The sequence below is a fragment of the Myotis nattereri genome (assembly GCF_964212035.1).
Source record: "Myotis nattereri genome assembly, chromosome: 9".
NCBI classification, from domain to species: Eukaryota; Metazoa; Chordata; class Mammalia; order Chiroptera; family Vespertilionidae; genus Myotis; species Myotis nattereri.
In genome coordinates, this window is record NC_138084.1 from 16,807,505 (window position 1) to 16,820,545 (window position 13,041).

A 13,041-nucleotide genomic window follows, 5' to 3' on the forward strand; every position below is an offset into this window, starting at 1 on the left:
TCTCTCCAAAACTGTCTTTCCCACTCAGACTTCATGTCACCATCTAGTGAGCTGTGAAAACTCCATATTTTCTTTAATGTCGTTTTTTAAAGCTAAAATGCTAGGCCCTTTCCAAGACACACTCCACCTTACCACTTATGATACACGGGTGGCAATAACCCTTTCCTCGTGCAATACCCATAATAGAACCAAAATTTTATAGGGAAATATGTCCATCTCAGGAAACTTGGAAAGACTATGAATATTAAAATATTGCCTTATGAAGAAGACAAAGCAAGCATGGTTCAGAGGTTAAACTTTACAAAGGAAAAAATATAATAGGGCACCTCTATTGCACAATAAGTAGAGCTGAAGTTTACAGTCACCTCTTTGTTGTCCACTCCCATCTCAAAGACTTCATTGTACATATTAAGCTCACCCTTCTGCCAAATGCATCTACTTTTTTTTTTGAACCTACTCTTTTACTCTTTATAGAGTAGGATGATGATGGAAAATAAAATTTGGAGTAGAAATAAACAGCAGATAATAAACCATAATTGTTTTTAATCTTGAGGATGAGTCACCATCAATTTATTTCCAAATTTCTCTGTCATCAGCTGTTCATTTCTTTACTTTGAATATCACCAGATTAACACTGCCAAAGGCAGGTAGGAAATTATCCAAGAAGACAAATCAGAGGCATCACACAGTGAGTGGATGAAAAACTGGGAATGAGATAATCCTCAGGAAAGTCTCCTTTTTTGTTCTAGTGAAGCCACAATGTGTGAACTTAATTTACATTTTCATTATTCCAATCAGTATTTTTTATATCAGTATAATTTCTGCCCATCACTTTGTACATACGATATTCAAATAGGTCTAACTTCAAAATTACTAGTAATTTCAAATTAAGAAATTATATTCTTTTTACCTCCCCTTTTTAATACTTTCATATGCCTTCCTTAAATCTTCCTTTGGTACAAGGAATTTCAAAGCTGAATGGTCAAACAGACATTCTAATATCACAATCATAAGAAATGTGATTGATCTGTGAACCTGGGTGATTCTCCATCCATCAGTTTATTTATTTATGTTTCCTTTTTTGTTAATCCTCACCTGATATTTTTTCATTGATTTTTAGGGAGAGGGGAGAGAGAGACATTCCTTGGTTGCCTCCTGCATGAGTTTTGACCATGACCAGGGCTGGGGAGGAGCCTGCAACCAAGGTTCATACCCTTGACTGAAATCGAACCTGGGACCTTTTGGTCTGCAGGCCAAGGCTCTATCCACTGAGCCAAACTGGCTAGGACTGTCCATCAATTTATCAGGGTGTTCAGTTCTCCTGTAAAATGTAAGCTTACTATTTTACCTATATTTGACTTGTCTTCCTTAAGCTAATTAGGTTCTTAAACCCATTTAGCCTCTAACTCCTACTCAGGGTTGGAAAAAGGAGATTGGAGTCCAGATGTTCTCCCTAGGACCGAGGTCCAAGTAACAGGCCAATTATTGCAGGAAGACTAAAGATAGAGGTTTCAGACTGTCCCTAACTTCTTTTTTGATTTGTTTGTTTTTAAATATGTTTATTGATTTCCAAGAGGAAGAGGGAGGGAGAGATAGAAACATCAATGATGAGAGAGAACCACAAACCGTGATCTCCTGGTTCACAGGTCAACGCTCAACCACTGAGCCATGCCAGCTGGGCTGTTTGTTTTTGTTTTTCTCCTTTCCTAACATCTTCTTAAATATACAAGGTTGCAAATGCAGATTAGCAGACATTTACCTGTCCCAAGACCATTCTCAAACTTAAAATTACTTTAAAAAAATGTTTTTATTGATTTGAGAGAGAGAGGGAGTGGGAGAGATAGAAACATCAATGATGAGATAGAATCATTGATTGGCTGCCTCCTGCACACTCTCTACTGGGAATAGAGCCCACAACCTGACCAGAAACTAATTGTAACTTCCTGGTTTGTGGATTGATGCTCAACCACTGAGCCACACCAGCCACCTGCCTCAAATTATGCCTATCTAGGCAGCAAAGTAGAAAAGCTAAAATGCCACCCAAATAATTCAGGACAAATAAATATTATTTTCATTTGAAATCTCCAGATAATGGAAACAAAAAGAAAGTGTTCTGGCTAGATGCCATTTTCTCCTTTGCTTTGATGTTGTAGGCACAATCATAAATGTCCGCAACCAGTGAGCTTTTCAAATAACTGAGGCTCAACCTGGAGTTCAATGCATACTACGGAAGTGTTGTCCTGATTTTTTGTTTAGTTAATATTAATAGAAATACAAATGAATCAAAATATTCTGGTATAGCCCCAACTCTTCTAAAAAACATGCAGATTAAATGTCAGTTTGTGACAAGTGTCCACACTCAGTCATGCTAGATGATGGAACTGTGTAGTGGCTGGTGAGGGAGAAAGTTTGTCACAGCTCCTTCTGGAAAGTTTCCCTCCCCCTCCCCACCTTTCACATTAGCTAAAATGAGTGAATATCAGCTCTTGACGGATCCGGTCAGCCTCTAGGTCCAGGGACTCCATGTGCTCATACTCTTCCTCGGGAGGTTGTTCCATGGGTCCTGTCATTGGAGACGACCAAATATCCATCCCATGCTCCAAGGAGATGTTGTGGAGGACACAACACGCTAAGATGATATGGCTGGACTTCTCTGGTGAGTACTGTAGTGCCCCCTTGGACCCATCCAGGCAGCGGAATCGGGAGCAGAGTGTTCGGAAAGTCTTCTCAATCACACTGTGAGTTGCAGAATGGGCCATATTATAGCGATATTCAGCTGGAGTCTCATGAATGTGAAGTGGTGTCATAAGCCAGGTACGGAGAAAGAAGGAACTGTCACCTGTGGGGAAGGCCCAAAGAAATCATAAATGATCATAGTTGGAATACAAACAAAAAGGAAAATCCAGGAACATATACAGAGAATGGACAACAACCTCTGGACCTAAAGCACAACAGAAAAACCAAGAGGAAAATGCCCTGGTAAAGAGAAGGCATGCCAGAGTCACAAGCAGGTAGACACGAGTCTTAGCTGGGAATATCTTTGGTTAAAACCAACAGAGAAAAAGGCTGACAGCTAAAGAAAGCCAAATCTGAAAAAATGTAGGAAGGAGGTGAAGGCACTGGAGCAAATAAAATTCCTGATAATAAAAAGTTAGTAAAAACTGGAGAGCATTATGCTAAGTGAAATAAGCCAGTCAATGAAAGAAAAATACCACATGATCTCACTCATTTATGGATAATAAAGACCATTATAAATTGATGAAAAAAAAATAGATACAGAGGCAGAGCAGCATCGAACAGACTGTCAAATTACAGCGGAAAGGCCGGGGAGGGTTGGTGGTGGGGGGTAAGCGACCAACCGAAGGACTTGTATGCATGCATATAAGCATAACCAATGGACACAAGACACTGGGGGGTAGGGGAGGCCGGGGAAAGTGAAGCGGGGGGGAGGGGGGGAGGAGACATATGTACTACTCTTTGTAATACTTTAAGCAATAGAACAAAATTTTAAAAAAAGTAAGTAAAAACTATCACATAGCAAACCAATCTTCAAAATCTCTAAAGAGCTAACATGCAAGAGAGATAAAGAGAATTCTGCCACAAGATCTCAAAGCACTTGATCTCAAAAAAATTTCTAAATTTTACCATTAAAATGTCAGGTCTGAATGTACTACCTAGGGATTTCAGAATATTTCATAATAATTCATCCTGCTAAGAATGAAAGTCCCAGCATCTGTGGTAGAGACCAGAACTTAGATGTCCTGTCTTCCTACATTTCCTTGTAACAGAGGAACTCGTAGAACTTCACATTAACAAGTAGAGCATAAATATAATGATGCAAATAATAACAGTGATGAAGAAATAAAACCAGAAGTCAATTAAAATAATGTACAGGAAGCATTTCCCTTAGGTAACCTATCAAATGATCTTGGGAAGTGCTAAAAATAAAACAAAAACTGGGATGCAATGTCCGAACACAACAGTACAGTGTTTCTATAGTGTTTAATTGTCCTGACTCATTACATCTGGCAGATGAAATGTCTCACAGAAGCACAACCACTTATAAATCTGAGACAAACAGGCCCTAGGTGTACCAACTTGCATAATTGCTGTTCCTGACTCACCATTAATTTCAGTAAATAGTTATAGAGAGTACTAGGCACTGTTCCAAAATATATAGTATACCTTTCTTTTAGGAGCTTACATTTCTAAGAACTGGATTAACTTTGCTTTTAAAAATACTTTTTGTGCCCTGGCCAGGTAGCTCAGTTGGTTAGAGCATCATCCCGATACCCCAAGGTTGCAGGTTCCATGGTCAGGGCATGTACAAGAATCAACCAATGAACACATGAATAAGAACAATAAATTGATGTTCCTCTCTCCCTCTCTCTCTCTGTCATTAATCAAATATTTTTTTAAAACAAAATATTTTTGTAGTGAAAAAAATGTTATCCTATATAATAAAAGGGTAATATGCAAATTGACCGATTAGCAGAATGACTCGTCACTATGACGTGCACTGACCACCAGGGGGCAGATGCTCAACGCAGGAGCTGCCCCCAGCCCCTGACCAGTGATGGCGGGGGTGGGGCCAGCAGTGGGTGGTGCCAGATCAGCCAACGCAGGTGCCAGTGGGGGCCCTCCAATCGCCCCGCCGGTTGCCCCACAGATGGGTCCTGATCACCAGCCAGGCCTAAGGATCCTACCCGTGCACAAATTTCATGCACCAGGCCTCTAGTGATGTAAATAATAATGAAATAATACCTATGATTCACTGAATACCTATTATGTACTCAATGAGTCATAGGCACTCTGCTGGGCAATTTTGAAAATATTATCTCTTGTTATCCAATCCCAAGTCTTCTAGGTTAGATATTATTGAACTCATTTTACAAATGAAAAGATCAAAATATATGTCAGCTATCCTTTGATATGTCAGGCAAAAGAAGGGGAAGAAGCTAGTCACTAATGCTATTGTCAGACTCAGAGTCACTAAAACAATAGTGTAATGCTGTGAAAGAGAATAAGATAAACATTTAAGATGAATGCTAAAGCACAGAGATACTAAGTGATATTTGAAAAATGTTTCTGTAAGAAACAATATGAGCCTTACATGGGGAGACCTTCAGCACAAACTAGTTAACAAAGACTTTTTATAAAATGCTTGATGGTCATTAACTGATTATAATCCCAGTGCCAATGGAAGATAGACACTCAGGAGGGGATTAGGATCAGAGTTGCTAAACCAGCTGTCTGTTCTATCCGGCCTGCGGAGCCGAAAGAGCGGAGGGTTCTCTTGCTCTCCCCTCCGCTCCTTCACCAGCGGCCATGTTAACATGGCAACGTCGGGAAACATGGCCGCAGCTCCTTCTTCTGAGTCCAGTTTAAGAATCCATTGTGGCCCTCAAGTCAAAAAGCTTGCCCACCCCTGTGCTAAACAGATTACAATTGCTTACCTGATCAGTCATTTACAAGACATTCGGGCATATTTTACCAAAGCTGCTTAACACCAAAGCTGAAGAAATAAGAACTCAGGCTGACTTGTTTGCAGGAACACATTCATGTAGAAAAGGGGAGTTAATACACTCTGAAGGGACATATGAGAATGAGGACATGAAGGGATAACACCTACACTTAAAATATGCTAAAAAGTAACACCCCAGAAAACAAAGGAGAATCACAGCTTATTCTAGATTTGGCAAATCTAGAGCTATTTTACAAATCTGATGTTGTTAAGATACAATCAGCCAGCCATCTTCTCGCCCTCTCTCTCTTTTTTCTTAACACCTTGTCATTCCTCATAATCTTGCCAAACTACCCCTATATTACTCTACTGTCCACATATCCTCTAGATCAGGGGTGGGCAAACTTTTTGACTCGAGGGCCACAATGGGTTCTTAAACTGGACCGGAGGGCCGGAACAAAAGCATGGATGGAGTGTTTGTGTGAACTAATATAAATTCAAAGTAAACATCATTACATAAAAGGGTACGGTCTTTTTTTTTTGTTTTATTCATTTCAAACGGGCTGGATCCGGCCCGCGGGCCGTAGTTTGCCCACGGCTGCTCTAGATGCCAGTGTTTTCCAAACCTATCTGTTTGTATAACCCATGGTTGGCAAACTGCGGCTCACGAGCCACATGTGGCTCTTTGGCCCCTTGAGTGTGGCTCTTCCTAAGCCTTAGGAGTACCCTAATTAAGTTAATAACAATGTACCTACCTATATAGTTTAAGTTTAAAAAATTCGGCTCAAAAGAAATTTCAATCGTTGTACTGTTGATATTTGGCTCTGTTGACTAATGAGTTTGCCGACCACTGGTATAAACCATTTAGGGCACCTGTTAAAAATGGATGTCTAGTCCTAGGCCAGTGTGCTCAATGGTTAGAGTGTCAGCCAAACACCAAAAGGTCGCAGGTTCCATCCCTTTGGTCTGGGTGCATGTGGGAGGCAACCAGCCAATGTGTCTCTCTCACATCGATGTTTCTCTCTTTTCTCCCCCTTCCTTCCTCCCTTTTACTCTCTCTGAAAAGCAAGGGAAAAAGAATATCCTCAGGTGAGGATTAAAAAAGAAAGGATGTCTAGATTCTTTCCTTGAAGATTTTTATTGTTGTACCTGGCTTATGACACCTCTTCACATCCTCACCAGGCCAGGGATCCAGCCGGCAACTGAGGTATGTGCCCTTGACCAGAATCAAACCCATGACTCTTCAATCTGTAGGCTGATGCTCTAGCCCAGTGGTTCTCAACCTTCCTAATGCCGCAACCCTTTAATACAGTTCCTCATGTTGTGGTGACCCCCAATTTCATTGTTACAAATTGAACATAATTAAAGCACAGTGATTATTCACAAAAACAATATGTAATTATACATGTGTTTTCCGATGGTCTTAGGCGACCCCTGTGAAAGGGTCATTCGACCCCCAAAGGGGTCGCGACCCACAGGTTGAGAACCGCTGCTCTAGCCACTAAGAAAACTGGCTAGGGCCTTGAAGATTCTTTTTTTTTTTTTTTATACATTTTTTAAAAAATATATTTTTATTAATTTTTTACAGAGAGGAAGGGAGAGAGATAGTTAGAAACATCGATGAGAGAGAAATATCGATCAGCTGCCTCCTGCGCATCTCCTACTGGGGATGTGCCTGCAACCCTGGTACATGCCCTTGACCGGAATCGAACCTGGGACCTTTCAGTCCGCAGGCCGACGCTCTATCCACTGAGCCAAACCGGTTTCGGCGAGATTCTTATTTCCAAAATTTAAAGTGGAGCTCAGTGATATACATTTTCAATAAATTCCGAGATGACTCTTTCAATCTGGAAAATTTGAGAAACACTATACTAGTTGAAGAGTCTTCAAACTAGTTTTCCTGTTTGAGCTCATGGAGGCTTTCCAAAGGGTATGTGTATAGTACTAAGGGAATAAATTTCCATACGGGTCTGCTTTCCCCATCCTTAGTGCCTAGCATGTGGCCTGGTACCAAAACTGGTCTTCATTTGTTAAATGCTATTGCAGTATCCATCTCTCCCACTTCCACTCTTCCTATTAAGAGGGGAATCGGACAAGTATATAAAAATTTGTCAGAGTTTTTACTTATTTTCAACTTTCCTGTAAATGTCTCAAAAAACTACTATGAAGCCATAATTCCAAATCAATCTGGGGTACCAAGGTGTGAAGGGAAAGAAAATCAATAATCCCTATATAACCTTGAAGCCCTTAAAAAAAGGGATATTTGCCAAATAGACTAACTCCTCATATAATCCAGTTTGAAAACTTACACACAGTGACTTAAATCATCTGTGCCTTAATTTCCTGCCGAAACCGGTTTGGCTCAGTGGATAGAGCGTCGGCCTGCGGACTGAAAGGTCCCAGGTTCAATTCCGGTCAAGGGCATGTGCCTGGGTTGCGGGCACATCCCCAGTAGGAGATGTGCAGGAGGCAGCTGATCGATGTTTCTCTCTCATTGATGTTTCTAACTCTCTATCTCTCTCCCTTCCTCTCTGTAAAAAATCAATAAAATATATTTTTTTAAAAAAATAAATAAAAATTAAAAAAATCATCTGTGCCTTAATTTCCTCATCTGTAAAAATGTTAATATTAGCATTTAACTCCTTATGAGTTGTTATAAGGATTAAGTAAGCTAATCGAATTCAAAGTGCTTACAAAATTGCCTGACAAATTCTAAATGCTCAGTAAATTTTAGCTGGCTTTATAATTAGGATACCAAAGCGAATTAATAAGAATAAGCTTAGGACCCAAGAACTCCCATAACTATGGAAGAAGTAGCTAAATGAGACACTTGCAATACAGACTTTCCTTCACTTCTTGGTGTGAGCTGTATAAAATTTGAAAGTTAAAAGTTGGCACATGGGGATTAAGATAAAGGTCCAATAAAGAGAAGGTTGTACACTCATGGCAAATGGTATGCGGAATCAACAACTCAAGAAAAATCATGGGCCGAGACTGGTTTGGCTCAGTGGATAGAGCGTCGGACTGCGGACTGAAGGGTCCCGGGTTCGATTCCGGTCGGGGGCATGTACCTGGGTTGCGGGCATATCCCCAGTGGGGGATGTGCGGGAGGCGGCTGGTCGATGTTTCTCTCTCATCGATGTTTCTGGCTCTCTGTCTCTCTCCCTTCCTCTCTGTAAAAAATCAATAAAATATATTAAAAAAAAAAAAAAAAAAAGAAAAATCATGGAAGTTCCAAGATGTTACACATGGCACCCTGGAAGCTCTAAACCAATCAGTGTGACAGTCTCTTCACACTTGGAACATGAGAGGTTTCTCTTTTATGAACCAGTAATCACATTATCTGCACTGTACATTAAAGAGAAATAAGTGCTGTTTATTACATGCTAATCACTGTTATAAACATGTACAGTGCAGATATGATTGATGGTTTTGAAAGAGAGGTTTTCCAATCCTAATATATCTTATCATCTCTCACATAATATGTCGCATTAAGATAATCCTTGTCTTGTTGCTCACATCAGAGTAGTACTATTTTGTTGTTGTTAATCCTCACCTGAGGATATTTTTCCATTGATTGTTAGAGAGAGTGGAAGGGAGAGGAAGAGAGCGAAACACTGATGTGAGAGAGATGTATCGATTGGTTGCCTCCTGCATGCACCTCAATCAGAGCCCGGTAACCTGAAACCAAGGTACGTGCCCTTGACTGGAATTGAACCCAGGACCCTTCAGTCCGTGGGCCGATGCTCTATCCACTGACCCAAACTGGCTAGAGACAGAGTAGTACTTTAAAACCAATCAGCCACTCTGCTCAGTATGGCAAAGTTGGTAGGGTGTCATTCTGTGCACCTAAGGGTTACCGGTTCGATTCCTGGTCATGATGCATGGCCTCATTGCAGGCTAGGATCCCTGGTGGGGCGTACAAGAGGTAGCCGATGATGTTTTGCTCTTGGATCCTGTTTCTCTCTCCCTCTCCCTTCCTCTCTAAAAATCAATAAAAATACTAGGAAAATAAAATAAAAACCAACCAACCACTAAGCTGCCAGGCTCAAGGCTTTTATCACTGTTAACTAACAGTATCACTCACAGCTGTACAGTCACTTCAGTTTGCACTGCTCAGTATTGAATGTGTCCCTGTTCTACTCATATCATTATGCAAGGCTTTCCAATGACACCTGAGCAGATCTGTGAAGTTCCTATAACAACTATGTAAGTGTACTGTCTACTAGAATTTTCATACAGTGACAATCACCAATGGCAAAAATAATACATTTGTACAATACTTTATGGTGAACTTTCATATATATATTGCCTAATTCTAACAATAGGCATTACTGTTGTTGGCATTATTTTCACCGTGTTACAGATAATAAAAACTAAGGCTCAATTGTATGGCTATTTAACAAATCTATAGTGATAAGTATTTTGGCTGCATTTAAGGGACTGTTTTTGTAGGCTTGTTGTTTGCAACTACAAAGCCCTATTGTGCCCGAACCAGTTTGGCTCAGTGGATAAAGCATCGGCCTATGGATTGAAGGGTCCCAGGTTCGATTCCGGTCAAGGGCATGTACCTTGGTTGTGGGCACATCCTCAGTAGGGAGCCTGCAGGAGACAGCTAATCGGTGTTTCTCTCTCATTGATGTTTCTAACTCTCTATCCTTCTCCTCTCGGTAAAAAAATCAATAAAAATATATTTTTAAAAAACCTTATTGCAAGGCAAGTTCTTATATGTCATTCTATTTTACACCATCCATGTCCATGTTTATGAACACATACGACCATGTAAAACCACAGAAGTGGAAGATGATCTGGGTCAAATACTATGCTTTTAAAACTTTAATACATGGCTTTTAAATTTTGGTTTTTATTTATTTATTTTTTTAAATATATTTTATTGATTTTTTACAGAGAGGAAGGGAGAGAGATAGAGAGTTAGAAACATCGATGAGAGAGACACATCGATCAGCTGCCTCCTGCACATCTCCTACTGGGGATATGCTCGCAACCCAGGCACATGCCCTTGACCGGAATCGAACCTGGGACCCTTCAGTTCGCAGGCCGACGCTCTATCCACTGAGCCAAACCGGTTTCGGCAAATTTTGGTTTTTAAAAAAAATCCTCACAGGAGGATATTTTTTCTTTCTTTTTTTTTTTTTTTTAAATGAAGTGAAGTGTCATTTGCATCAGCCATGTTTTTTTTTTAATATACATTTTATTGATTTTTTTACAGAGAGGAATGGAGAGGGATAGAGAGTTAGAAACATCGATCAGCTGCCTCCTGCACATCTCCCACTGGGGATGTGCCCACAACCAAGGTATATGCCCTTGACCGGAATTGAACCTGGGACCTTTCAGTCCACAGGCCAACACTCTATTCACTGAGCCAAACCAGTTAGGGCGAGGATATTTTCATTAATAGAGAGGGGAAGACAGACAGAGAGAGAGAGAGAGAGAGAGAGAGAGAGAGAGAGAGAGAGAGAGAGAAAGAAAGAAACATCAATCGATTGCTTCTGGAACTTACCTTGTATACCCTGACCAGGAAACGAACCTAGGACTTTTCCGTGTACCAGACAAGGCTCCTACCGACAGAGCCATACTGGCCAGGGCTAAAAGATGATTTTTTAAAAATGAAGGCTCAAGGGGATTTTAGGCTCAAAGAGTTTTTAGCTGAGGTCTCCAAAAAAGGACAGAACAGAGACTCAAATCTATAGACTCCCATATTTCATTTACTCTGCTACATAATCCTACGGCTACAACATTAAGCATGTCCACTTGCAAACTTACCAAGCAGCCAGCTATCTTTGTGCATTCCAGCTTCAAACTGACTACTGAGAGAAGACTGCTGCAGCACAGCACAGTCCTGCAGGCTGCCTGGCCAGTTTGTTTCCACCCTCATTAGTGCCCCTCTGAGGTCACACACCATCAGGCAGTTTAAAGAATGCAGACCTTTGCGGTTCACGTAGGAGAGGTCTTCAGCATTTGGTGCCTTGATTGCCACATGGATACAGTCCACCACGCCTATGACCCCTGGCATCCCAGCCAACCCGTAGAATTCATCCTTCAGAGCCTGAATGGAGGCTTCGTCAGCGGGAAAGCGAATGAACTGCGAGGCTCTTTCCACAAGCGCTTCGGTGACATTGGCAACACATCGACTCATAGATGCCTGGCTGATTCCTATAGCATCTCCCATCCGAGTCTGGAAGGAACCTGAAGTATAGAAGCCCAGTGCTGCAAGGATCTGTGTCTCTGGGCTAATAGCCCTGGATCTCTGAGTAGGTCTAGAAAGACTCGCTCCCAAGAGCTCCACCAAGTAATAAATGAACTGCCGAGGAAACCCATACATGGACATCAAGTAGTCATCAGTCACATCATCCAACTTAAAACGGTCCAATGTCCGGTGGCCTCGGCCATACAGTAAGAGGTCGCAATCAAGCACTGTTATAGGTATAGCCATGGTACATGTAAGTGTTGACTCTCTTTTCCACGGCTATTTTGCCCCGAATTCTTCCCAGTGAAGACCCTGGTGCAAGAAGGTATTTAAAGAAGTGTCAACAGCTAACCATCAGTTAAATGGCTCTGGCATTTATAATCTTCTCTCTGTAAAGGTTAAAAGAAAAAAAAACAAACAAACACCACACACATTAGAAACCTACCAAAGACTTTAAAGTGAGTCTAAAGTTATAATAACTCCTTTTCTCAAATGTCTATGTTGTTCCAGCAAAAGGTGCTCTACTTGTAACTCTGGGGTTTTCTCCACTAACTCACGGCTGCATGACAGTCTCTGTTTTGATTTCAAGGAGAATGGGAGTTGTACCTTGGCGGCTTATTTTCTCCCTGGCATTTGAACTGAGAAGAGCAAGAGATTAATGGAGGTGCTGGCATCATTATCCACGAGGTAAAAGAGGTCTGCTCCTAACTATTCAGGCCACGAAGGAGCTGACGTAAGGGCAAGGGATTAGTCACGGCGGGTTTCTTTACCCAAAGCTCTCTGGCTCCCCCTGAGAAGCACGGGACAGAAGAGGGTGATGGTGGTGCTCAAACCAGTCTAACAAGGGAGAAGGCGGGGAGGAAAACCACTCACGACCCGGGCTGATGGAGGTGGGTCGTGTGCTCTAACAATCGCGAGGCTGAGGGGCTAGGAAGTAGAGAGGCCCCAACAAGTTAGAAAGCAGGTGCGGAAGACGCCGAGAGAGCTAGGGGTTGGGAGTCGACTGCGTCGCTTTGAAGAGGCGCCTTAAATACGGAATATCCCGTAAATCGGAGTGCGTCGGCCACTCAAAGTCAGCTAAAAGTCTGTCACCCACCTCTCGGAGGCTGCCAGGACACCAGCCACACTCCCCTCCCACCCCACCTGCTCCCGCCCTCCTCCGGAACCGGCAGTCGCGCACGATCCGCCACGCTGCTCAGCATAGGCACCGCCCCCTCTGCGTCAGCGTTCGCCCCACGCCGCGTCCTCGCTGGTCCCTGCCGCAGTGACTTGCGATTCGGCCCTGCACATTCCTCATGTGGCCTAAATGTTCTAGCTCTTTCAAAGTCCCCGTTCTTGACGTTTTTATTTTCTTCTGAGACGCTGGGAA

The 13,041-nt window shown here is 41.9% G+C and overlaps 1 protein-coding gene across 1 annotated transcript; it reads right to left on the bottom strand.

Moving 5' to 3' along the window:
- Window positions 1-1,551: 1,551 nt before the first annotated feature.
- On the bottom strand, window positions 1,552-12,872 carry HARBI1 (harbinger transposase derived 1). Its single transcript, XM_081098505.1, has 3 exons — window positions 12,769-12,872; window positions 11,249-12,061; window positions 1,552-2,839 (listed from the first exon to the last, which is right to left on the bottom strand). The coding sequence occupies exons 2-3, from the start codon at window positions 11,916-11,918 to the stop codon at window positions 2,460-2,462; spliced, it is 1,050 nt and encodes a 349-aa protein (XP_080954631.1). The 5' UTR covers window positions 11,919-12,061; window positions 12,769-12,872; the 3' UTR covers window positions 1,552-2,459.
- Between the last annotated feature and the right edge of the window lie 169 nt (window positions 12,873-13,041).